This window comes from Rhinolophus ferrumequinum, chromosome 4, assembly GCF_004115265.2.
Source record: "Rhinolophus ferrumequinum isolate MPI-CBG mRhiFer1 chromosome 4, mRhiFer1_v1.p, whole genome shotgun sequence".
Classification (NCBI taxonomy): domain Eukaryota; kingdom Metazoa; phylum Chordata; class Mammalia; order Chiroptera; family Rhinolophidae; genus Rhinolophus; species Rhinolophus ferrumequinum.
Genome location: NC_046287.1, coordinates 99388843 through 99413069, shown reverse-complemented (window position 1 = coordinate 99413069; position 24227 = coordinate 99388843). Strand labels below are relative to the sequence as shown.

The 24227-nt window shown below is 47.3% G+C and overlaps 1 protein-coding gene across 1 annotated transcript; it reads right to left on the bottom strand.

Annotated features, from left to right (window-relative positions):
* Positions 1-15324: 15324 nt before the first annotated feature.
* On the bottom strand, positions 15325-18116 carry RASL11A (RAS like family 11 member A). The gene is made up of 4 exons (XM_033103863.1): positions 17800-18116; positions 17355-17411; positions 17170-17249; positions 15325-16298 (listed from the first exon to the last, which is right to left on the bottom strand). The coding sequence occupies exons 1-4, from the start codon at positions 17906-17908 to the stop codon at positions 15831-15833; spliced, it is 714 nt and encodes a 237-aa protein (XP_032959754.1). The 5' UTR covers positions 17909-18116; the 3' UTR covers positions 15325-15830.
* Between the last annotated feature and the right edge of the window lie 6111 nt (positions 18117-24227).

Genomic DNA, 24227 nt, shown 5'->3' with positions numbered 1-24227 from the left:
AAACTATTTGACAAATGAATCCATATTATAGGGGAGCGGAGGGGTGGAGGTTGGGAGACTCAAATCAAGCATGGTCCGAATGTAATACATTTGAAATAACTGGAAACTAGTGCAAGTGGTTACCTTGGGGTACAGTGAGGGGAGGAGGAAGGAACTGCAAACAGGGTGGATGAGACAGAAGGAAGTAAAGATTTTCACTTTATGACTTTTTATATTTAAAAAAAATTATGAATCATATGAAAATATACATATCCCCAAAATTAAACTTGAAAACTGTGCTACCTCAGGTACAGTGGCTCTTGCCTTCCATGCAGAAAGTTTCTGTGAAGGGTCCCAGTGAGGGAGGGAGAGTGACAGCCGGAGGCTGGCTGTGATGACCTGGGAGGAGATGTCCCGGAGGTGGAAATGGCAGAACCCAGTACCTGCCGTGACGTGAGGATCCGCTAAACTACACACTGCTTTCTCGGATGGCACTCATGCCTGTTAAAATGTTCATGTGTTTAAACTCTGTTTAAATGTTGAAAGCTGCCATCATAAAAAGAACTCTTTCCTGGAGAAGGAATCTGAATGAGTGGTCCTTGTAAATGTCAGGAAGAGGACATTATCTAGATTGTGCATCGATTTTCACATGTGTTGATCTCTAATTCTGCAGCTGGACTATGAACCAGGGCTGTCCCAGAACAAGAATAGGAATTTATTGGCAGTTATCAAGGTTGGAAAGGAACATATGGTTTCAAACTACTCATCCTACTCTGGGTTGAAAATAATAAGAAACTTGCAACATTTAAAGCAGTATGTAAAGAGTGATGCAAAAATCACAAAAAACAGAATTTGGGGTATTTTGTGTTACTGGAATTTGAACACAATTGTATTATTCAGGTGAATTCGTTCATAAGTTGACAGTTTTGCTTTAAAAAAAAAATTAACTGGAGAAAATACCTCTGGAAAGAGACACAAGGAACAAGTAAAAGGTTGTGACTTCTGGAGAATGGGTCCAAGTAGCTAGAAAGTCAGACCTAGGAGAGAGATGTAACTTTCAGTTTGTATCAAAAGAGAACTAGGAAGAGGAAGTATGTGTACTCGCAAAAAACAACAACCAAACAAAGAAAGAATAAATGTTGCCAAAGAATGGCTGAAGTACCACTGACAAGTACACTGCGACCATACCCTATGACTTGGCTATCGAGCCTTCCTTGACTTCCAGGACAGTGCACTCCTTGGCTCTCCCCCTACCTCTCTGATGTTCCTACTTGGCCCTGTCGTGGGCCTCTCTTCTTTGCCCACCCGTTAACTCCCACAGCTCTTTCATCAACCCTGACTCCATCCTTGGTTGTCACCCCTCTTGTGCTCCCACTGCACACCTCATTTTGGACAAATGCATTCACTGCCAAGTCTCTCCCCAAGCTTCAAAAGGTGTACCCAAGTGCCCCAATATCTCAGCTCGTATGCCTGGCAGGCTACTCATTCACTATGTGCCAACCTCAGAATGCTTCTAAAAGCCCAGGGAAGACTTTTGGGGCCACAGGGAGGAAGCTGTCTCCATGAGGGGCTGTGCTGGGCCAGGCTTCCATGACTGGGTAGACACTAGATCATGCGTTAGATTAAGGCAGAGTCAATGTGTTGTGTTCACCACTGTCCTCCCACAGCTTACATAGTGCCTAACACCTATCTATTTGTTGAGTAGAAGAAAGAGAAGGAGGAAGGGAGAGAAAGAGAGAGGGCATAGAAAGAACACAGAAAGAAACAACCTTGACTCAAAACTCAGCTATTTCCTAAATGTATGACCTTGGGCAGATGACACAGCTTCCCTGCCTCTAAGCCTCAATGTCCTCATCTGTAAAAGGAAGCACCCCCTCAAGGTTGTGAGGACTGAATGAGATGAGATATGTAAAATTCTCGGCACAGGGCTTTGACCCGTAATGAGTGGCCCATAAATGCTATTGTTGTTACTACTGATGAGGGTCATATAGCTGGTGAAGACCAAGGGTTTGAAACACGCCTGTTTCATTCTACATCCAACATCTCTGCTGTTGCTTCCACCGATGGCCATTGGTTTCAAGGAAGCACTCAGGCATACCGCAGGTTCCCACATGCCTCCTCAGACCCCCGTCCCCAGAGCCTTGTACCCTCTGGTGAGTGCAAGTCTGTTCTGAGAACAACTGGCGCTCTGCTAACAACCGTTTCTGTGAGCTTGATAAAACCTCTCCAGCTGATTAACAGCCTCTGACACACAGAAAGAAGGAGCAGGCAGAACCATTAAGATGTACTCAGCCTGTTCTAAACCTCAAGGAAATCAGCCTGAATCACTGCCTTTGTCAGCTGAGCCTTTCAGCAGCGTTGGAAGATCCTGTTCTCAACAGCAGACCAGACTGCTCAGGGAGCAAAGAGGACACCGGAAGCTCGGGCCACCAGCTGTCGCAAACCAAGCACCCATTGTGTTGAGAACACTATGCCACACCAGATGGTGGGACACAAGAACAGCCGATCCTAGTGGGAGGGATGACAGCCAAGGAATTCCAGTGCCTGATTCTGGTCACGGAGCACTCCCTCCTTCCCCAAGGCCCTGTAATGCTCTCTTCCCCTCCCACAAGTAGAGAAGAGTGGCAAGTAGTGACTGTGCTGGCCTGCATATGTCCCTGACCACAGGCACAAGGGGTGGTATGGCTTGGCAGCTAAGAGAGTAGAATCTGGAGCCAGACAGTGTAGGCATGAATTCTGTCTGCCTCTTACCAGTCATGTGACCTTGGGCAAGTTATTGAACTTCTCTGTACCTCGGTCTTCTCATCTGTAAAATGGGGGTGATAATAAGAGGACTTACCTCATATGGATGTGAAGTGTTAATTCATATAAAGCATTACTGCAAACAGTACCTAGTTCTATAGAACATATATGCATACTCCATGTAAGTATAGCAAACATGCGATAGTGCCATAGTTGCTATCAAATTATGTCACCGGATAAGCCAATTTAATGCTGGTGACAGAGTAGCTGATGGCACAAAGTTCTTAATGTTTTCACAAGGCAGGATGATGGGGCGGGCGGAGAGAGCATAGGTGTGTAATTAAGAGAAGGCTCTGGTATCTGTTCTACCACATCCTATGTGTTTCAGACACAAGCAGTCCTTTGGGCCGAACACATGCAGTCTTCCCATAAGGAAAGAATGTAGCCACCACGTCCCCTTTGCATACCTTCATTCATTCTTTCAGCAGATATTTACTCAATACTTACTCTAGGTCAAGTACTGTTAGACACTTGGATTATGTCAGAGAATAGAAAGACCTAGATTCTACAGGGCAGACAATAAGCAATGAACATATCAGTGAGTGAATTTTATAGCATGATAGAAGGCAAAAGTGCTGTGGAAAATAAAATGTAAAGCAGAAGTGGGGGTAGCAGGAATGCCCGGGGGAAAAGGTTACCCTGGTAAACACAGTGGTCTGGGTGGGCCTCACTGAGAAGGTGAGGTTCAAGAGTTCATAAAGGAGATTGCCAAGAAGAGCATTGAGGACAAGGGAACAGCTAAGGCCAAGGCTCTGAGCTACGAGTGTGTCTGGCATATGCCAGGAACAGCAAGGAGGACACGGACATGCATGGATGGAGAGGAGAGTAGCAAGAGACAAAGTCGGCGCCAGGCCTTCTTCACAAGATGACACCACAAGGCTGTGTTACAGCCTGGTGAGCTGGGGCCCACCTGAGCTTGGGCGTGGACTCTGCTTAATGGCTCTAGGGTTCTACACCTATGGGCTGCTGAAAGAGGGAGTGGCGTGTGCTCACATGCCCTTCCTCCATGTCTGGGAGCCTCATTCTACGGGACATGACACCAGGTCTTTTCTTTTGTCCTCAGCCCTGACTTACTCTCACTGGAAGGGAAGAGCTAACTTTGCTTCCTCAGACTATGAACTGAGAGCTATAATGTCTGTGCCCAGGGAGGCAGGAAAAGCAGTGGTGAGCACTGTGGTCGGCTCCTGCCCCCCAACATTCATTCCGTCCCAGACGCTTGGTCAAATCAATGAGCACAGGCACCCCTTGACATTTAATATGGATGAAGGGATGGCTATGTGTCCTCAGTTGGCCCAAGCACACTGAGGAAACATACATTCCATGGTGTGGGAAAGATTTTTCACTCTTTCTTGATTGACATGAAGCCCCAATAGCCTTGGGCCGCCATCTTGCAACCAAGAAGAGAACCAGCCTAAGAATGCAGTTGACATCAAGGACAGAGTGAAGGAATGGAAGGACCCTCTGGGCTTGCTATTATGTGAGATTATAAGTGTTTCTATTCTCAAAGGCAGTTGAAATCCAGTTTTTAGCCCACTGTGTGGTATTTGATACAAGGGGAGAATCATAAATTCTAGAGCCAAAAGACATTTTGGAGACCATCTAATCCAACATCCTCATTTGCAGGTGAGGAAACAGAAAGCAGCCAGGTTGGGTGATTTGTCCACAGAAATGCAGTGACTGAGGGGCCATGCATATCCTCCCCATGCTCTGCTGGAGCTATGACATGGATCAGTGAAGACGCAGTTCTCTGTCTAGCTAGACTGGAGACAGGAATGATACCCAGCTAAAGACCGTGTCTATTGGCCCCACCCAGGAAGGAGGGGGAGTGTCTCACACAACTCAAACACCTGAGGCAATACAAAAAAATTAGTGATGAACATCCCACTTACTGTTATTGCTTTTCAGTTGACCAGCTAGAATTTACCAGGCACCTTCCAGAGCCTCACCCTCTAGGAGGTGCTAAGGGTATTCCAAAGAAGTGTAGACATAGTTCCTGATCTTCACAGGTGTGTGACTTGGGTTTGTTAGACTCTTCACAGCTAACAGGGTGTTTTCACTCTCAGGGGATCTTCCAGATTATGCTCCTGAGGCATGGGAAGATAGAATGCCTGCTGCCGGTCTTACTGAAGAGAAGGCATGCGTGCGACTCTCCACAATAAACCTAATAGAAGTAGCATGAATCTGCTTGGGCCACTGTAACAAAGTACCACAGACTGGGGGGCTTAAACAACAGACATTTTCTGACAGTTCTAGAGGCCAGAAGTATGAGATCAAGGTTTCGGCAGGGTTAGTTTCTTCTGCAGCCTCTCTCCTTGACTTGTAGGTGGCTGTTTTCCCCGTTTTCACACTGTCTTCCCTCTGTGTATGTTTGTGTCCAACTTTCCTCTTCTTATAAGATTGGATTAGGACCCAGCCATATGATCTCATCTCACTTAATTCCCTCTTTAGGACCCTATCTTCAAATAGTCACATTCTGAGGTGCTGGGGGTTAAGACTTCAACATATGAATCTGAGGAGGACACGATCCAGCCTATAACAGAGAGTACATCATTTCTGGTGAACACACAGACACCACTGTAAGTGGCCGATATAATCACCCACAGCCATAGAAACTTAGCACAATGGAGGGCCTGAAGCAGCACAGCTTCCCTCAGCCCTCCAAAGCAGCGTGGTGGCTCAGCTAGGGGACTGGAGGATGGAGACAGGAGGGAGGCACGGCTGCTGGTGACTTGGACCATGTAAGGTAGGTCTTCCTGGACCTGAGAAGCTTGGGTTTGCCCTCTGCCATAGTCATGTTACACTTGGACTCTCAAAGCTCTTCAGGAAGAACTTATGCAAACAACCTCTACACTTACTGCTTCCATTTAAAGGAATATTTACAAACATCAGACTTCTGTTTCCTGAACAAACGCGACGTCAGCAAGACCACAGCCTTGTCCGCATAAAACAGAAAACTCAAGGACAAGTGGCCTTACGTAGCCTATCTTGGTCTCCAGTTTCCTAGCACAGACAGAATCACAGCAAGTAAAACTCAATTTAGTCCGACCTCTATCAACCATCAGCTGTCCTGTGGACCGGATGTCCACCAAGACCACTTATGCTCAAATAGTCTAATGACTCTAATCAGTGTCACGAAGAACAAGAGAAGCAACGAATGTCTCGTTGTTGCCTTCTTTCACTTACTCACTCAACAAATATTGATTGAGCATCTACTATAAGCGGGGCACTCAGGGTGGAGGGGTGCGGACGTGAGAGGAGTCTGCACGGAGAAAGCGGCATTTGCGTTTCCCTTGCAGACGGGCTGAGATCTTGATGGGCAGAAGGAATTCCAGGTAGAAGGAACACATGGATAATGGCCAGGAAACAGGAAAAACTAAGCATATTTAGGGTTGAAGACAACCTTCAGAGATCAAGGAGAAGGGGCAGCAAAACCGGAGGAAGGCAGATCATTCTTCCTTGTGGGGAAGGGTGGCAAGAGGAAGGACACAGTGATGACGAACGTGCTCTGACTATAAACGACATGTGTATTCTTCCACTTGGAATGTACTGTAGCTCTGGGTTCTGACCATTCCAGTGGGCGTTCAGCTCTGCATGTCAGTGTGGGAAAAATGACTTGACTGCCTATTTTTGAGCATCTAAATCTGTCACCGGTTGAATGATGTTGGTATACCACTCACAGGGTGAGTGTTATTCTCATGCAGATACTTCCTGTCAAAGCAGGATGGGAGGGAGCCAAGAGAAGCCTATGCTGGGGCCCCTGATTGGCCTCTGAGACCAGTTAGTGCCTATGGCAAGACCCCCCGCCAAGTGCCCCTGGAATAGAATCACAAGTGAACACGCTGGCTTCCTAAAGTATGCTGGGGGTGGGGACAATAGAGAGAAACCTGTGCCATCCTGAACTGTCCCTTCTATGGGGAGTTTGAGAAGACCGACAGGGTCCAGACGGCCAGTCCTAACTATTCGAAGCTGGGTCATTTGAGTAAGCAAGGGCCTTCCCGTCCAAAAGTGTCAATCAAGAACTTCTTGTTTGCTTATGGAATTCTGAGTTTTCCGTTCACCCAAGAAACGGTAAAGGAAAACTTGTTATATGTGTTGTTTTCCTTTTGGAGTACGACAAAAGGAGTAGTCTGCTTTGTCCCAAAGGAATGGGTGAGGCACTACCTCATTAGAAAGATCTAGTAATGCTGTTCAGGTAGGTTGTACTCTTCTCGCCCTGAGTTATCTTCTGACTTGAGGGCATCTTCATATTTCCTTAATTCAACTTCCTCCTCCACCCAGCCCTCTGTTGGGGTTCCCTGTAAAGAACACTTCTTTTCTTCCTGTTGTTCCACACTAAAAGGGTCACCTTCGATACTTGTGTCTGCTTCACTCTAAACCCCAGGCCCCTTCTTTCCTGTGGGCTCTGCGTTTGAGCCGTTCCTCCTGTCCCCTCCACCTCCCGTCCATTCCCCCTGATGCTGCCCTGTCCCAGGGACTGTGGACATGGCCGCAGGCTCCTGGAGTCCAGCTTGCTCCTGTGCTCCCTCAGCTCCCTCAGAGGGCTCCCACCGCCTGCAGAATGGAGCCGTTCCCTCCCTGTCTTACCAGGCCATCGGGCTCTTCACAATCCACTTGCTCACAGATTTGCCTCACCTCCCCTTGGACCCTTCTTGCTCCCCGACACACCAGCCAAACCAAAGGACCTGCTCCTTGAAGAGGGCTGTCACGTCAGCACTTAGAACTCTGTGCTCAGTCGCCTTCCTCGGACTGGACGCTCCCGCCTCCCTACTCTGTTGAGAAGCTCCTCACTTGAGTTCCCTCCTTCTCTCTGATGCTTCTCTTAATCCCGCCTGATAGAAAGGCCAGAATCCCCTCTCTGACCACCCACTCTGCTCCCAGAGCACATGCTCGTTGCTGTCACGTGGCTCCTGTCCAAGTTCGCCTAGTACTCTGTGATGTGGGTCTTTGCTTCTTGACTAAAGTGCAAGTTCCTTAGGGGCAACTGTTTACTTAAGCAGCCAGCAGAGCAGCTGGCTTGTAGTTTATGACAGCCTCTTGTCAAAACAGTAGTTGAGAGCATGGGATCTGTGGCCAAGGCCTGGCCTGGGTCTCAGCTGTGCCTCTCCCCAACTTCGTGACCTGGGGCACGTTTCTCGGCTGCTGTGTGCCTCAGTCTGCTCATCTGTACATTGGGGATAATAATACTACATACCTCACAGGATCATGGCCAGATAAAATGAGTTAACCCACAAAAATCTCTTTAGAATGGTGTCCAGCACATGACAAGCACTGGATGGATATACTGTTACTCATAGGACCAGGAGTGGGCCAGGAGTTTGCATTGTAAAGTACCCCCCAGATGATTCTACTGCACACTAGGTTTTGTGGACCACTCATGTAACCTAAATCTCTTGTTTTATAAATGAGGAACTTGAGGCCAAGTTCGAAAAGGAATCGCATAATCCACTACCTAGTCCACCTTTAATCATTCATGGACTTGAACAAGCTCAAGCAGGGCCGAACGAGTTTGATTTTCAGATGCCTTCCCCACTCAACGGTCTTTTACCGCATGGGCAGCCCAGAGGGGACCAGAGCCCATGGAACTGGCACAGACAGGAAACCCAGTATTGGCCACTACACCCATTTCCTTTTATGCCAGCAGTGAGAGGACCAAAGTCCATAAATCGCCACTGCTTTCATTTGCTCCATTGCAAGCTCCTCAAGTTCACAAATAAGGATGGCCTTGACCATCGGATGGTTCTTCAGTCTAACCACGTCCCTCTAAAGCAGAGGACCTTGCTGTGATTTGTGCTGGTCAAACATTCTTCTGGGTTTCTGCATGAGACAAACATTTGAATTCATAAATTGAGCAAATAAAGCAGATTGCTCTCCCTCGGGTGGGTGGGCCTCGTCCAGTCAGTTAAAGGACTGAATAGAAGAGAAAGGCTGACCCTCCTCGTGTGAGGGAGCTCCTCCAGCCTTACTGCCTTGAGTTGGCACATTGGTCTCGTGCTGGCTTTGGAGTCCAGCAGAAACATCGGCTCTTCCTGGGTCTCCAGCATGCCAGCTTTTGGACTGGAACTGCACCGTCGGCTCTTCTAGGTCCAACATGTCAACTGCAGATTGTGGGACTTCTCAGCCTCCATAATCACATGAGCCAATTCTTTACAATAAATCTCTTCATATAGAAATATATCCTGTTGGTTTTACTTCTCTGGAGAACCGTGACTGCTACACTGCCACACAATAGTGCATACTCAGTAATCATAGCTAGTTGTTGTTAGTTTGATTATTGTGCTACACACAGTGTGACTAGCACGCAGTCCCCCGCCAATCGCCCCTCACACGTTGCTGCAGCATCCTCATATTTTCCCCATCTGGGGAAATTCATCGGCCTTTCCTTTTCAACCCTGAACCTGTTCCCTGTCTCTTGTCCCTCCTAGTACACATGGACACACACACACACTCATTGCCATCCTGGACCAGACTGAGGTGGGTGGGGAGGCACTTTTAGTTCCCACCCGAGATGCTTCTGGCATCTTTCCACTCGATAGTAAATAATTCACTCCCTCAGCCCTCACCTCCGACCCCTGACATTCAGCCACTCTGCATCTCCCCCAACAAGGTGCTAAGCTCCTGGCTCCAGAAGAAAAGAATAGGCCTGAACCCTGGGGGCTGAGTGCAGGCTGCTTCTCAGGACACCGGTCAGAGAAGAGGCTGAGGAGAGACAGCCAGTGGGAGGGTGTCCCTGGGGCACTCAGACTTTGACAATGCCCTCCACCCCCGTCTCCTGTCCATGGCCCCCAAACCTATCATGGCTTTCAAAGTGGTGACTCTGGGAAAGATGCCACCCTAGAGAAGGATGTGGCTCTGCCAGGTGGTGCTGAGGAAGCTCAGGGAGGCCAACCCACCCCACACCCAGTCTCATCAGAAACAGCAGCAGGCCAAATGCAGGGGCTCCCAAATGCCCCCTTGTGCACCGTTTCTGTTTCTCCCTGCAAGTCTGACTCCCCCGGGGTCAACAGGAAGCAAGTCTGGACAGGAAGCAAAATCTCCAAACATGAGACATCCTGCCTCAGTACTACTCAGGGAGTTCCTTCAAGGACGGATTTCTCCTCCATGGCTCAAATATGAGGTGTGATCAAAAAGTACAGTGCATGTTTAAATGAACAAATTTATTACAGTAAGACACTTTGCCATTAATCCTCCTCAAAATACTCCCCCTCGCTTCGAACACACTTATCCCATCGTTCTTGCCACTTTCTGAAGCAGTTCTGGAAGTCCTCTTTTGTGAGTGTCTTTACTTCATCCTCCATCGTGAACGGTTGGTGCCACACATCACTTCTGGTATATGGCAATTTCTGTCAAATAAAAACATTACAGTGTGTCCTCATCCACCTTATTCACCAGATCTGGCACTGTGTAACTTCTGCCTCTTCCCCAGAGTCAAAATCATTCAGGACATCGAGGCAGCCACAACAGTGCAACTAAAGACACTCACGAAAGAGGACTTTCAGAACTGCTTCCGAAAGTGGCAAGAACGAGGGGATAAGAGTGTTTGAAGCGAGGGGGAGTATTTTGAGGGGAATTAATGGCAATGTGTCTTTTACTGTAATAATTTTTTTTAATTTAAACATTCACTGTATCTTTTTATCACATCTTGTATATGGCAACAGTCTTCATTTTTCATAAGTTCCCCCAAAAGATGCTGGTGCAATATGCCTGGCCATGGGAACAGCCCTGAGCTGAAGGGAATTCTTGTCCTTGAAGCCAGGCCTCCTGGTTCCCTGGATTGTGTACGTTTCGGCCATTAGGTGACCTCTCTGAGCCTTAGTTTCCTTATTTGAAAGATGAGAGTGGCAATAATAGTTCAACCTTAAAGGACTATTGAGACAAAGTGTACAGTACATAGTGAAGGATCAGTAATGTTAGGTATTAATATTACTGAAGGAATAACTGCTCCCCTGCAAACTTTCTTTTTCTCAGATGTGAAATAGCAAAAGTCACATCTTTCAAAGCAACTACTATACCTTTTAGAGTATACAAGCAAGCTCAAGAAGCACTCTTTTTCCAAAAACCGCTTTATAGTTTACCAGTGTACCTTTAACAAAATAATAAGACTACAACGCACGGAGCACCTCCTAGGTGTCAGGCTCTGCCAACAATTCTGCCCAGAGGGTAATATCATCTCCATTTTACGACAAGGAAACTTACAGTGCACCGTGCCCAAAGTCACACACCCATCACTGGCAGCGTGGGGTTTGAACCTGATTTCACTCTGGAAACCATGCGATGCTGCCTTCTTAAAGCTGGCTAGTAACTATTCACGAGCGAGAGTTCCTGAAACTTCCTTATTTTTCCAGAGTTAAAAGTCCAGGTCAGTATTTCCAGGCAAAACCTGTTTACATAAGCAAGCCTTGCCGTTCACAAGCTTCTAACTTACATAGAGAAGGACAGTAAGAAATGGCAGGAAATATTTCACAAATGTAACTCATTAATTCTCAGCTGAACATAATCATGCTCAAAGGCAGTAATGCTTTACAACTTGTAAAGCAAGAAACGTCATTTTCTTAGTAAGGGTGTGTCATGCAGGGCGACATGTGGGGTCTCAGCTCCCGCTCCCCACATAAGAACGCAGGAGATGGTGAGGCCAAAAAAGAACACCACGGAGCCATAGATAGGGGAGTCACACCACTATAGTCTCGCTGGGTTGGAGACACAGAAAGCGGGAGCCACACTACCTGCAACCTGCAGATCTTTTCTGCCGACCCCACCTTCTAGCTGCAATCCGCGCTTGCAGGCTCAGCCCCCATCTTCTTGCTAGCCCCCATTTGCTGCTAGCGTAGCCACGGCAGTTATATTAGTGGCCAGTGGCTCCCTGGTTACAGCTGACGGTCAACTAGCCACAGCTGATGGCCATCCAATTACAGTGATGGCCATTTACTACCTGAGCCAGCACCTTTCCACGTGAGGCCGAGAGCCTGGAAACTGCACTCCTGGCTCTGCCCCCACAGGGTGCTTTCGCGTTCTTGGGGTAGTTGCCTCCGCTCCCCGCTCTTCTCTGATTTGCAGCCTCAACTAATTTTGTCAGCACCCTCAGATTTGGATCAGCGTCTTAGTTCACCTTTCAAACCACAGAGCTATGCCCTCAAGGCAGGTCCCGCAGAACTCCTAGACAAGGAATGCTATCTTGTTCACAACAACATAAAACACAAGGCTTTGTGTGAAGCAGGTTCTCTGTAAACGTGATTTGAAATCATGCAAATCACTATTGTAGAGGTCTTTACAAAGAAGTGAGGGAATCGAACACTACGTTATCTGTTGTTTAAGCAGTCCTGCTCTGGAGAATGGCCATCTCCAACCGTTTGGCAGAGGGAACCCAGCATACGGGTATACAGCACTGGGCTCCTATGCTCTACAAAAGTGACACCAGGGACTCCTGAATTTCTCTAGGGGTTCAGCTTAGCAAATAGTTTTGAGGATCCTGTTTTGTACCAGACATTCTAACAGGTACTGTGGAGCTAAGAAGAATGAGACCCACCCTGCTGATTATAGGAGCTGATTATCCCCCTGGACAGAGAAAATGCATGAGGGCTGACCACGTTTTTTTCTAGGATGGGCAAATTTCTACTCTGTACGCTGAGACTGGTTCTGTCACTGCAAACGAATCATCTATATCGATTAATTAGCCCTAGAGCCCTAGCGAACTTAACAATGTTTGGAAAAGAATCATCTGGGTTTTTTTCCCTTTGTCACATCTTTCTTATTGAGTGTCAATGCCGTTTAAGACTAATTTTCACAAAGTCTCTCAAAATACTCCACCTTTTGGAGACAGACGAAGCGGTAAGAATAAATTATTAACCATACGAAATATCTTTGCAGTATAAATTTAAATTGGTGATTTTGCATACTGAGAAGTTGAAATTACAATACATACAAGGGAAAATAATGCTATTTGAGCCCCAAAGTCATCCTCTTGTCTTTCCTATTTGCTCTTTCGTTCACTGCCGCCTTCCATGGCTATTTATTTTAATCCATTTCTCCAACAGATATTAATCAACTTTAGAACTTCTGTTGAGCCCTTGAGCTCAACATAAGCAAACAGATTTATTTTCTTGTCAGAACTGATTTCTTTTTGCCTTATTCACATCTGCTTTTCATGAGTCGAGGGTGAAGACAGAATATTTGTAGGATGTACAATTTAGCCCTTGGATCCCATCCATTTCCCCAGGACCACACTGATCTGCTCGTGAATGAGATCATTCTGCAGTTTTAGAGCTGAATGAGACCGAGCCTCGACCAGAAGAGGAGTGACCAGTGGAGACCTGGGGATTTCAAAGATGGGGGAGTGGACGTGAAGAGGGAGCAGGGACGCTGTAGCTCCACCTCCCTCACTAGCAAGGCGGACACGGCACTCTACTGATGACACTCAGAGGTAAGGCAAAACTACTAGGTGAAAAGGTGTAGACACTGGCCTTTTCACACCCACCCAAGTTTTCACTGTTCGGCCCAGTGTTTCAGGAATTCTGCCTCCACTGGCAACAGAATGACCCCATGTCTCCGACAGCCCTGCTCTCCTCATTCCCCAGGGGAAGGAAGATGAGCTCCGGGCACAAATTCCCCTGTAAGGGCCTCCTGGCCCAAATGCTCAGATCCTCTTCCCCACACACAAATCCAACAACTTCCCGCCCTAATCGCCTCCTGATATTTCCCTGCCTTCCTCTTCCATCTCCACGGCTACTATCGCAGGAGCCTTCCAGATGTTTCCCAAGCACCTGTCTCCCATGAGATCCCACTGCCATCAGCCGGAGGCCCTGGAAAGAGACAACAGGCTTGAGGTCCCTCTGAGACCAAGAAGCTGGGCCAGTTCTGGGGATCAAAGGATAGAGGAAGCTATGAGGCCCCAGAGGGCAGTTATCTGTGCAGCTGAGGACAGGAAAACTACCGTGTGGAGTAGCCGGCCTGGGTCCCTAGATGCTGTCACTCCCTTTGGAAGTGCGCTGTGACTCATCTGACCCCTCTGGCCCACAGCTACTCTCCTTTGGGAGAGCTTGAGGGTACTTCCTGTCCTCACTTGGAAATCCATTACAGGCAGCCTTGGGATATCTCTTGTATTGTTCTTTAGCAGTCACATTACTGTTTCGCCTTTGTCCATGGGATATTTGATCTCTGCTCCTTTAAGGCAGAGGAGACCTGGGCAAGCTGGGACACGACCACAACTAAGAGGACTGGTTGTTCTTCTTGTGTCCACACCTACAATGTTAAGATGTGTGGTAGGAAGCATGGATGGACAATGATAGAAAGAACTCTTGTTCTGAATGTAAGCAAATGAGCAAGGAGAATCAGGCACTTTTTTAAAAAATCACGGAATTTAAAATAATATTTTTCCTTAGATATTGGGCCACTCCTTTAGACACAAATTTTCCAGTTTTCTTAACCTTTCATGCCATTTTGCATAGGTAGATGTCCCTCAACCATAGGGAAGAATGGTATGACCCTCACAGGTCTGGACAGAGGTGTCCTTGGAAGAAAGGGTAATGGTCTGCAAAGGCCAGAAGCTGCATGTGTCACTTTCTGTGACTGCTAACAATCTTTACTCAGAATATCTTCTGTCCTTGTTCTGCAGAAGTGACAATTTGTGTCATTGTAATCTCCCATCATTGTCCCTTGACACCAATAAATAATGTATTCACTCATTTATTCATCAAATATTTAGTGAAAACCTACCGCTCCATGTGTAAGCACTGGGCTAGCGGCTTGGCACACGAAGCCATAGGATGCAGTTACTGCCCTCAATTACTGCTCCTTCCAAAGCGGGTGACGAATAGCTACATGACATGGTTGGGTTATAACACAAATGCTACAGGAATAGAGGAAAACTCAGAGAATGCACCCAGAAGCTGAATGCAGCGTGTGGCTTGGGTCTTGGAAGATTAGTTAGCCATCCTTTAGGTGGAGAAGAGGGAAACATATTCAAGGCAGAGGGAATAGTTCGTGCCAAGGCAGGGAGGCATGAAAGAGCCTCGTATATACTGAGAAAGGCAGACTGTCAGGTGTGTGTGTGTATGTGTGTGGGGGGGTTTTGGCAGAAGATGATGATGAGGCTGGAGAGGTGGTGAAGACTAATTTGATGTCATGTCTCATTTATATCTTATCCAGTAAATAAGGTGAAACCAGCTGCAATTTTTCAACCATGGAAATAAAATGGTTAGGGTGGGTTTTAGCAGTTGTTCTGCTATGAAGAGAGGTGTCATTCCAGAAGCCAAGACACCAGTCTGGCCTAGACTCTTGCTTGCCCGTCTAGGCAAGAGCTGCAAAGGACTAAAGTAAGGCAGAGTGATGCTTTAGAGAAAAATCAGAAAGAAAATTGACAGGTCAGATAGCCTACTGAATGTGACGCTCAGGGAGGCAGAGAAAAGGAGAATTTTCAGGCAACTCCTGTGTGGTAAAGTGCACTTACTGACATAAGGAATACAGGAAAAGGGTTTTCTGTTTCTTTTAATAAGGGTGGAGAGGATAAACTTCCATTTGCACCAATAAATAATAATTTTTTTGTGTTCGTAATTGTTTAGCTCAGTGCGCAATGAACTCCTTTCCTAGAAAATCACATGATGTCAATTTCATGCCTGTGGCAAAGAGCTCTAATTAAAGACATCCTGCAGTTATTCAGATCTCTTTCCTCCCCCACATACTTTCTTTTCTCCCACCACAGATTCCCTCTACTTAAACCCCTCCCGACCTGAGACACCAATCAGAGTTCAGACTGAGGGCAAACATGGAGCCGTTCTGGGCTCTGGTGCAAGTATGATTTCTATAAAAAGACATTTAAGAAAGAAGGCGCAATGTTGCCTTTTTGCCTTTAATGGAAAAGTGGCTAGCAGTTACAGTACAAAAAAAAATATTTTATTAAGAAAACCAACTTCTAGGCAATCACTGAATTCACACACATACTTACAAACCCATAGTCTGTATAAAAATAAACTCTGAATGTGTGATTAAAAAGGGAGACCCCCAGTCCTCTCAGCTGCACAAATGCATACTAGAAAGGAGCCAGTCTGTCTGAGATGGCTTTACCCCAGTGCAGAGGGGGCTTTGGCTTTGGGAGACAGAGCCTGCTTGAAACGCCTCTTCAGGTCTTGCATGTTGGGAGAACGCGGCCGAGGAATGATGGAGGCCCTTCTTCTCTCCCCACTGAGGCTGTGCAGCTTGCTCACTTCTTTGCAGAGATGCTGAAACACATCACAGACGTCCTGGTAGTTTTCACTGGTGGAAATTTCAAGGAATAGGCTGCCCAGCTCGTTGGCTAGATGAATGCCGTCATCCGTCTGCACCTGCCTGGCATGCAGAAGGTCCCCCTTGTTGCCCACGATGATGACAGGGACCTTCGCGTCAGGGTGGACCTTCCGGATATGCTGGTAAAGGGAGCGGATGGACAGGAAGCTGTCGTAGTCTGTGATGGAGTAGACCAGCAGAAAGCCCTCTGCCCACTGCACACATTTGGACAGGCAGTCGACCACTTGGGTGAGGTTATCTTGGACCTGAGAGAGCAAAGGGAGTCTGGATCAAGGAAGCCTTAGAGGAAGGACCCAAAATAACATCAGAGTAGCCCTTGGAAAACCTTTGAACAAGAAATCACTAAATATAGTTCTTAGATTCTGCCCAGCTTCTGCAGAAGGAGGCTTTTGATACAGCGATCAGTGCTCAGGCTCAGTGCTCAGGCTCGTTCCCTACCTGGATGATTCTCTTAGTTGTCACCAGGGCATTACTTTGAACCCCCTTGCTTAGCCGGTAGTTGGTGATAAACAGTGGCTGACGGAAGAATGACTTCAATGAGAACTTTTAAATCAGAATGTCGCAATTTTTAGGGAACTAACTCAGAATAAACAAAACTTTGAAAATAAGCCAAGATAAATATCTGTTCCCAAAACCCATAAAAATATTTTTAGCATGTCCTTCTTGAGAATGTTACAGAAACAAATTCTTTCTTTCTGTTCTTCCACAAGACCTTTTCCTCCCTAGAAGGGAGAGCAATTAGTAACTTGTTAGTCAAGTTACATTCCTGACCAGTGGCCAAGAGATGGTCTGACTGCAATTACTGACTTGAGGGAAGAGCTTATAACAGAAGCGCTTTTGCAGTCCTTGCCGGAAGAGAAGACCCTCCATCCCACCCCAACAGTCTTGTTAAGGGTTCCATGGCCGAGCTCTGAAACAAGTGGGGAGACCCCTCCAGTAGTGATGCCCTAACGGCTAGAAACGAAGCAAAGAGCACAGGAGGAAGCTGCCCAGCCTCCGCGTCCCCTTTGGAGGGTTTCTAGCACCCCACTGACTGGCCGGGACAGCCCACTCCTCCATCTAAATGCACAGCATGCGTGTTTAGACATGTCCCCCCCGGGGCTCGCCAGTCCTTACCTGGATTCCTCCGGGAGTGTCCTGGATCTGCAAGGAGAGCTGGTCTCCCTCGACAGAGACAAGCCGTGAATACAACTTGCCTGGAGAATGAAGGAGAGTGTGCTTTTAAATTCTTACAGTCTCGACGGAAAAAAGGAAATCGGAGCATGCAGCCACAAAAGCGGGGGACACGGAATTATTCTAACCTGTATTCGGTTCATAATCGCCAATGAATCTCTTGGTCAGGAAGCGCACGATCATTGCTGAAAAGGAAATAGGAAAATCAGCTGAAGGACTCGGACAAGACCGTCAAACCCGGACCCTCTTGGGAACAAGGATGGAGGGATGGGCCGCGGACTCCGCAAAACCCAGCGGGCGGCCGTCGTAGCCTCCGCGCCTTTGGTGGCCGGGAAGACTGCAGGTACTCGACCTGCCGCAGCGGCCGCCGTTCTCCAACAGGTGCCAACCTCGGCGACAGCCCACGGTGGATGCTCTGGAAGCGGCCGGGAAACCGGGCGCGTGGTGTCCTCCGGGCTCCTCCCTGTGCCCTGCCCTCCTCCCAAACCCGCGAGCTCGGCTCTTCCCCAGCTTCCAGGGGTCCCGGCCTGGCGTGGGGTGGGCGGCCCCCCGCGCGGTCCCTTAGGCACTCACCACTCTTGCCCACGCGGCTGGCGCCCAGCACGGCCAGTTTGATGTCCCTGGGCAGGAGGTAGTCGGAGGAGGACTCGGGGATGGGCGCGAGCAGAAAGTGCCCGGACATGCTGGGCGGCCGCTGCGGAGAGTGCAAGCCTAGCCACCCGGGCCTCGGCCGAGCGGGAGCCGCTGCAGAGCTGGGAACGCGGCGGACCGCCGAGCTGTCACCGCTGGTGGCTTTTAAAGGGCTCGGCGCGCGGGGCGGGCCTCGGCAACTGCCTCTGGCTCCTCCTCTTCCCCGCCCTCCCGCCAGCGGCGAGCGGGGGCGGGAGCAGGAAAGCGGGGGACAGTCACCGTGGGCGGGTGCACCACCTCGCCACCTGACGCTCTCTGCCGGGGGATCTGCGTGGCTCCGGGTTCCCGGGCCCTGGAAATGCGGCCACCGTCCCGAGGGCGCAGGGGAGGCCTCCCGCTGAGCTGTGCCTGCAGAGCCCCGGCGACCCCCTCCACCCGCAGAGGCGACCCTGGGTCACTAGACTAGTGGGTGAACCTGAGATCAGAGTTAGGAGCTGGGGAACGAAAGGAAGGAAAAAGTGAAATGAGTTGGATGGTTCTGCAACAATGGGAGGAAGAATTCCTGTCCAATGTTGCCCTTTATATTTTCAAAGAGGGCTGAGGGGTGACATTAATAGAGGAAAAGGGAGGGAAGGAGGGCCCACGAGCCCAGAGTTCGTACCAGCATAAGGTAACCGCAGTCTCTGAGATCTGCCTCCAGCTCTGTGGAGGCCCCCAGGCAGGAGCTGTTTGCAGCACAGCTGGCACTTGTTGACTCATTAGTGGCCACTCAATAAGAAGCCTTCCCTGGGCTGGGAGCTGTGGCTCTGGACTAAATCTCCATCACTGGTACTGACCTGTGTACCTGAGTCCTGCATGTGCTTCACTAGTCAAGTACTGACTTCCAGGTGACAAGTGGAGTTTAGGTCTGGGTTTCAAGGCCCACCATGGCAAGGCAGACTGGGATGTTATCCTTGCAGGTTAGAAGACTTCCTGCGTTCCAGCCTCTTGTCCAATCGCCTGTCAGTCAGCCCCACCCTTACTCACCCACCCCTTCCTCTGTCCCGGTTGAATCAGTTAGCTTTGCTGCATGACAAACTGCACAGAACCAATTGGCTTAAAACAGCGATGCCTCACATTTGCTTTCAAGTCTGAAGGACAGTGGGGGTCTTCCTAGTCTAGGCCAGGCTCTGTGGTCTTTGTCATGCACCTGCAGAGCTGGCAGGTGGCTGTGAGGGGGAGGGACAGTGACTGAGTCATATGTGTCCATTCACCCAGCAGGCTGGCCAACGTTTGTTCTTTGGGGGCCGAGAAGGGTTCCAAGAGAGTGACTGGAAGTGGAAAAGGCCTCTTGAGACTTAGGCTAAGAGGTGGAACCTATTAGCCCTGTTGGCAGTGGGGCCAAAGCAAATCACACCATAAGCCCAAATTCAAGGGGTGGGGAAGTACACTCCCTCCTTGGTGGAGGGAGCTGCAGACATGGTGAGGGCTGGGATGCAGAAAGGGGTAGAGGATGGGGTCCGCTGTTAAATTGACCACAAGGGTTGATGTGCCTCCACCCACCCAGTACCCCAGCGAGCTCAGTCATCCTCGACTCCAAGCTTGCACTGCCAAGTGCCGTCATTTCTACTGCCTGCGTTTCTCCGTGTCTCCTCCTCTCCACCCCTACTGTTCACTTCTCAATGGAAGGATCCTGAATAATCCTGAAGGAATAGATGGTGACTAGTTGACTTGTTCCTTCCTTGGAAGCTTCCTCTGACCACTGCTGCCATCCACACCTTCTCCCAGTTACTCACTCAGGGCACCGCTGGCAGCACTCACCTGTCACTACTTTCTGATGGAACGTTTGTTTCACATGTCTCCGGGAGGGCAGCATGTGTCTTTAGTACCCAGCACATAGTGGTACTTGGGACTTAGCAAGATCCTGAACAAATGTTCCCTTTCTGAATGAACAAATGAATGGGGTCTCCACTGTGTGAAATGGAAGACAGAAATCACGTGTGTAACCAGTATCCCAATACTCTGGTTTAGAGAGCAACCTGCTTTCAGGAGCAAGTGTCCCAGGACATGTCCTGAGCTGAACCGCCATATTTCAGTTACACTGACTTTTAGCTGTTCACAAGGCAGCCTCCTCAGTTAACCTGAAAGATGTGAAGCAAAGCACCAAGGCCTTCCCTGACCGGGGAGATGGCACCATAGAGACAGTTAATATTTATGAAACATCCTTGAAACGATTAGCTTCCAGGGTCCCTGAGCAGTTCAGTGATGGGGTCGGGGTTGTTTCACATTCTCCTGGCCTCACCTTGGACACAAAATGGTTCCTGCTTCACCAAATACCAGATCCTCATCCAAGCAAGAGGGGAGAGAGGGATTTGCTTCCTTTGTCCCTTTTTATTATGAAATAAAATAATTCTCAGCAGAACTCCGTCCAACTTTCTCTTACATCTCAACAGCCAGAACTGAGAAGCTGGAGAGTTCACCCAAGCATCTAGCAAAAACGACTGGGATTAGCAAATCTAGCCTGAACAGACACATTGTTACCACGTTAAAAATCAGGGGCTAGAAAAGAGATTTCTTGAGCAGCTGTCAATAGGATGTGCCACAAAAACCCTTCTTCCCTGGGGTTTAAATGCCTAATTTTCAAGGGAAGAGAGACCTTTCTTGGCAGAATCTTGCATTTATACTGAGCCTTTGCTGAGAGCTCAAAAATTTTATTCCATTCTCCTTGGAAAGCTTTTTGCATTTGCAAATACACAAGATAATCCATGACCTTTTAATGCAGGCAATATACTACCAAACAGTGGAATTATAGCCTTGCATAAATTGTTGCTGCTTGTCTTCTACTTGCATCTCTTTGTGTCCAGTTATGTAAAACTGGTGCCATCAACCTATCAAGCATACTCAAGTCGTTTTAGAAAGATAATGGAAATGCGTAGGCACAGTTATGGGTATCTGTGGGTGTTTTAGAGTGAGTGTGAAGGACACAATTTGATAATATGCAAACATCATGAGGCTTGGGAAGTTATTAACCCTTTACCAACCAGGTAAGCGTGATTTCTAGCCCTGCAGCAAAACTTTGCCAAGGGTCCTTTAGTTCAACGTCCTTCCCATCACCATATCCCCCAGTATCAGTTACCTTTCCTGTGTGTCCTAAATCCTTGCTATCGCTCTTAGTGGAGACTCCAACGGCTTTTCGGTCCTTTCCCTGGAATAGGAATTACCCTTCTGCCCTCTATCAGCTCCCCCCTGTACTTTAACAGTCAAAATCACTTCAAATCTTCTCTCTGGAAGGCTCTGTCAAGTGCTGGTACAGAACGCAAAGGACAGCGTTCTAGTATCAAACATTTGCTAAGAGGGCGGCAAAATGTGAGACCCTCCCACCTGCCTTCACAGGTGCCCCATAGCAGTTTCTCGCCCCATAGCAGTTACTCGGCGCTGTCCGCTGGTGTGGAAAGCAGGATGGCAAGCACTGGTCAGGTCAACGGAATGACAAAGCAAACTGTTGACTTATTTCCCATGAGCAATTCATCGAAACCTCTTAGCTCAGGAGTTAAAAAAATGCAACCATATCTTCACTTCACCTAAGCCATCACCTCATTTTCTAGACAGTAGGGTACCCCCATTGCATTTCTTCCAATCCAAACTTCCATCAATTCTCATCTTGCCAGGAAAGTGTGAGAGAACATTTTCTGTGTCACTTCCATCTGGAGCTTTGTGAGATGGCCTGCCACTCACTCACCAGGCACTTTCATTGTTTGAATCACAACACAGAACCTTGAGCGGGCAGCTTATCCACTCCGTGGTACTCGTTCCACCTCAGCAGTAACAGCTGCAGGTGCTCCCTCAGTTATTACTCATAACCAAGTGACTTGTCTAAAAGATGTTGTGACGGTGTTTGCATGAATACGTTTTTTTGCCTTTAAGTGGGGCTGGGATGAAGAAGTATGCAATAAACACTTACTCCAATAAACCAAATTCAATTTTCAATTATTTATTTTACTCAATAAATTAGACTCACCTTGTTTGTACTTTAGCAATTGTCTACATTTTGGCATTTCTCATGCTAGCAGAGAAACACTAACCCACATTAGTGGGAACATAGATGTTTTTTTGCAACATTCAGAGGACAACTTCAGAGTGTGAGTTTTATTCAACCCTTGGGATTGGGTTCAACTAAAAACAGACCTTTTAAAACATACCTGGCTAGATCAAGAGAATTAACAGTCCAAGAGGTCATGACCTCATTTACGATCATGGCTCTTATTAAGACCAGGGTGAAAAGTTCTAGTTATAATACTTTTCTTTGTTCTCATCAAGTTTAAGAAAATTGTATAGCAAGGAATTTATAAATTCACAATCTGTGACTGTCATTTAAAAGGACCTACATTTCAAGGCAAGCACATAATATGCACTTGCATTACTCAAGAGCTCAGGGATTTCAATTGGTTCATCCTTCCGCTCACAGAACCTTGCTAATCTGTATCTGCGAGACATCCAGATGGAGTTGCCCAACAGGGAGCTGGAAATACAGACCTAGAGCTTCAGAGAAACTAGGCTCTGAAATTTGAATCTCAAGCGTCTTTGAAATTACTAAGACATAAATTGGTGGTTCTCAAACTTGAACATGCATCTTAATCACCCAGAGCTTGTTAAAACAGTGCTGGGCCCCACCCCAAGTTTGATTCAGTCGTTCTGGGTAGGTCTTCGTGTTTAATGTTTCCAGATGTTGATGCTGCCAACAGGGAAACTGCATTTTGTGAACCACTGACTTAGATCACCCACAAAGAACTTACAGTGGCAGATGGGGAACATTAAGGTGGAACTAGAATGAGGGGAGCCAGGTAGAACTGAGTCAAGTTTGATGGCACAAGCCTCTGGAAGAGAAATAAATTGCTGGTTCTGTCAACTATTTGGGGAGATAAAGTAAAATTAAAGTTTAAATTTAATTAGCAAGTATTCAGAGACTGGGGAATTAAACTATGAAAGGAAGGCAGGCACTTGAAAAGTTGCTCATTTAATTTGCTGGTTTTAGTAAGGCTGAATTGAAGTCAAGGAAGTAGCAAGTGGGAAGGGCAAGAACACAAGACCCAGAACAATCAGTGCAAAAAGAGCCCTCCCTGCCAAACACTCGCCCCCTTGGCTGTCCTTTTATACTCATGCCTTGTTTTATTACAGGGCTTGAGATCTTACTGCTCCTCCTGGACGGGAACCTTGTTAATGGTTTTCTTCTTAACTTCCTTTCCCTCGCAGAATAGGTTAACAGCATTTCCTAATTTAGTAACAATCTATTGATACAAGTTGATAAATTCAGATCCCCCAACAAAACATACCAGGTAGTGAGTGATAAGTACTATAAACAAAAAAGGACAGAGAATAAGCTTATTTTTATAGAATGCTAAGAGACAGCCTCGAGTAAAATTTGAGGAGATTCAGGTGACAAAACATTAGGGCTCTAAAGTTGTAATATTACAAAGGGAGAAAGTGCCTACTAAAGAGATGGGACTAGGAAGAAATGGCTACAAAACATATTCAGTAAATAGAATTTTAAAATATGCAAATTGAGGGACATGTGAGTTTAAAATGACTCCAACAGGACCCATGGTGGTGTCATCAACTAAGACTGATAAACACAGAACAGGAATGCCACCTGATGTAACGGGTAAGATTTCCTTGTGTTCTGTGGTACTGGTAGATTCTGTTGACCAATATTAAGTACGTTCAAACACAACTCTACCACCAGATGTGAACCTTTAAGGGCAGTTAACCACCATTTGAGTTATGTTAGGCATTTACCAAGTTTCTCAACCAGGTTTGCTGGATTCCAAAGCAGACCTATTACCATCACACTTCACTGGAGAATTGAAGGCCATCAACACTAGGTTTTTACCCATTCACAGCACTGACTGAAGTTGTGAAAAATGAACAGGTTCTTGTCCTTGAGTCTATTAGTGCGGAAGAGAATATGAAAAGGCAAGGTTTCCATTTTAAACAGAGACTGTATTGGTACGGCCATCAGAGAAAGCTGCAAGCAGCCAGGATGGGTATGTGGAACTGGAGATGTCTGCCACATCGCAGTAGACATCTGGGACACAGAATAACCTAAATATGATCCAACTATACAAAGCAGCCTTACAGTGTTCCCAATAATGAGGCAATACAACACTAGTGATTGAGACCTGATTATGGAGCCAGATCACCTGGGTTTGAATCTTTGCCTGACACTTTGCACCTGTAACCTTGGGCAAGTTAACTGTCTTAGCTTCCTCTTACGTAAGATGGGCAAAACAGTACTTACAAGATTTTTGAGTAAATTATGGAAAGTGCTTAGAATGCCACACAATATACTAACTGCTATATAAATGTCTAGCCTTGGTTAAAATAAAAAAGGTATT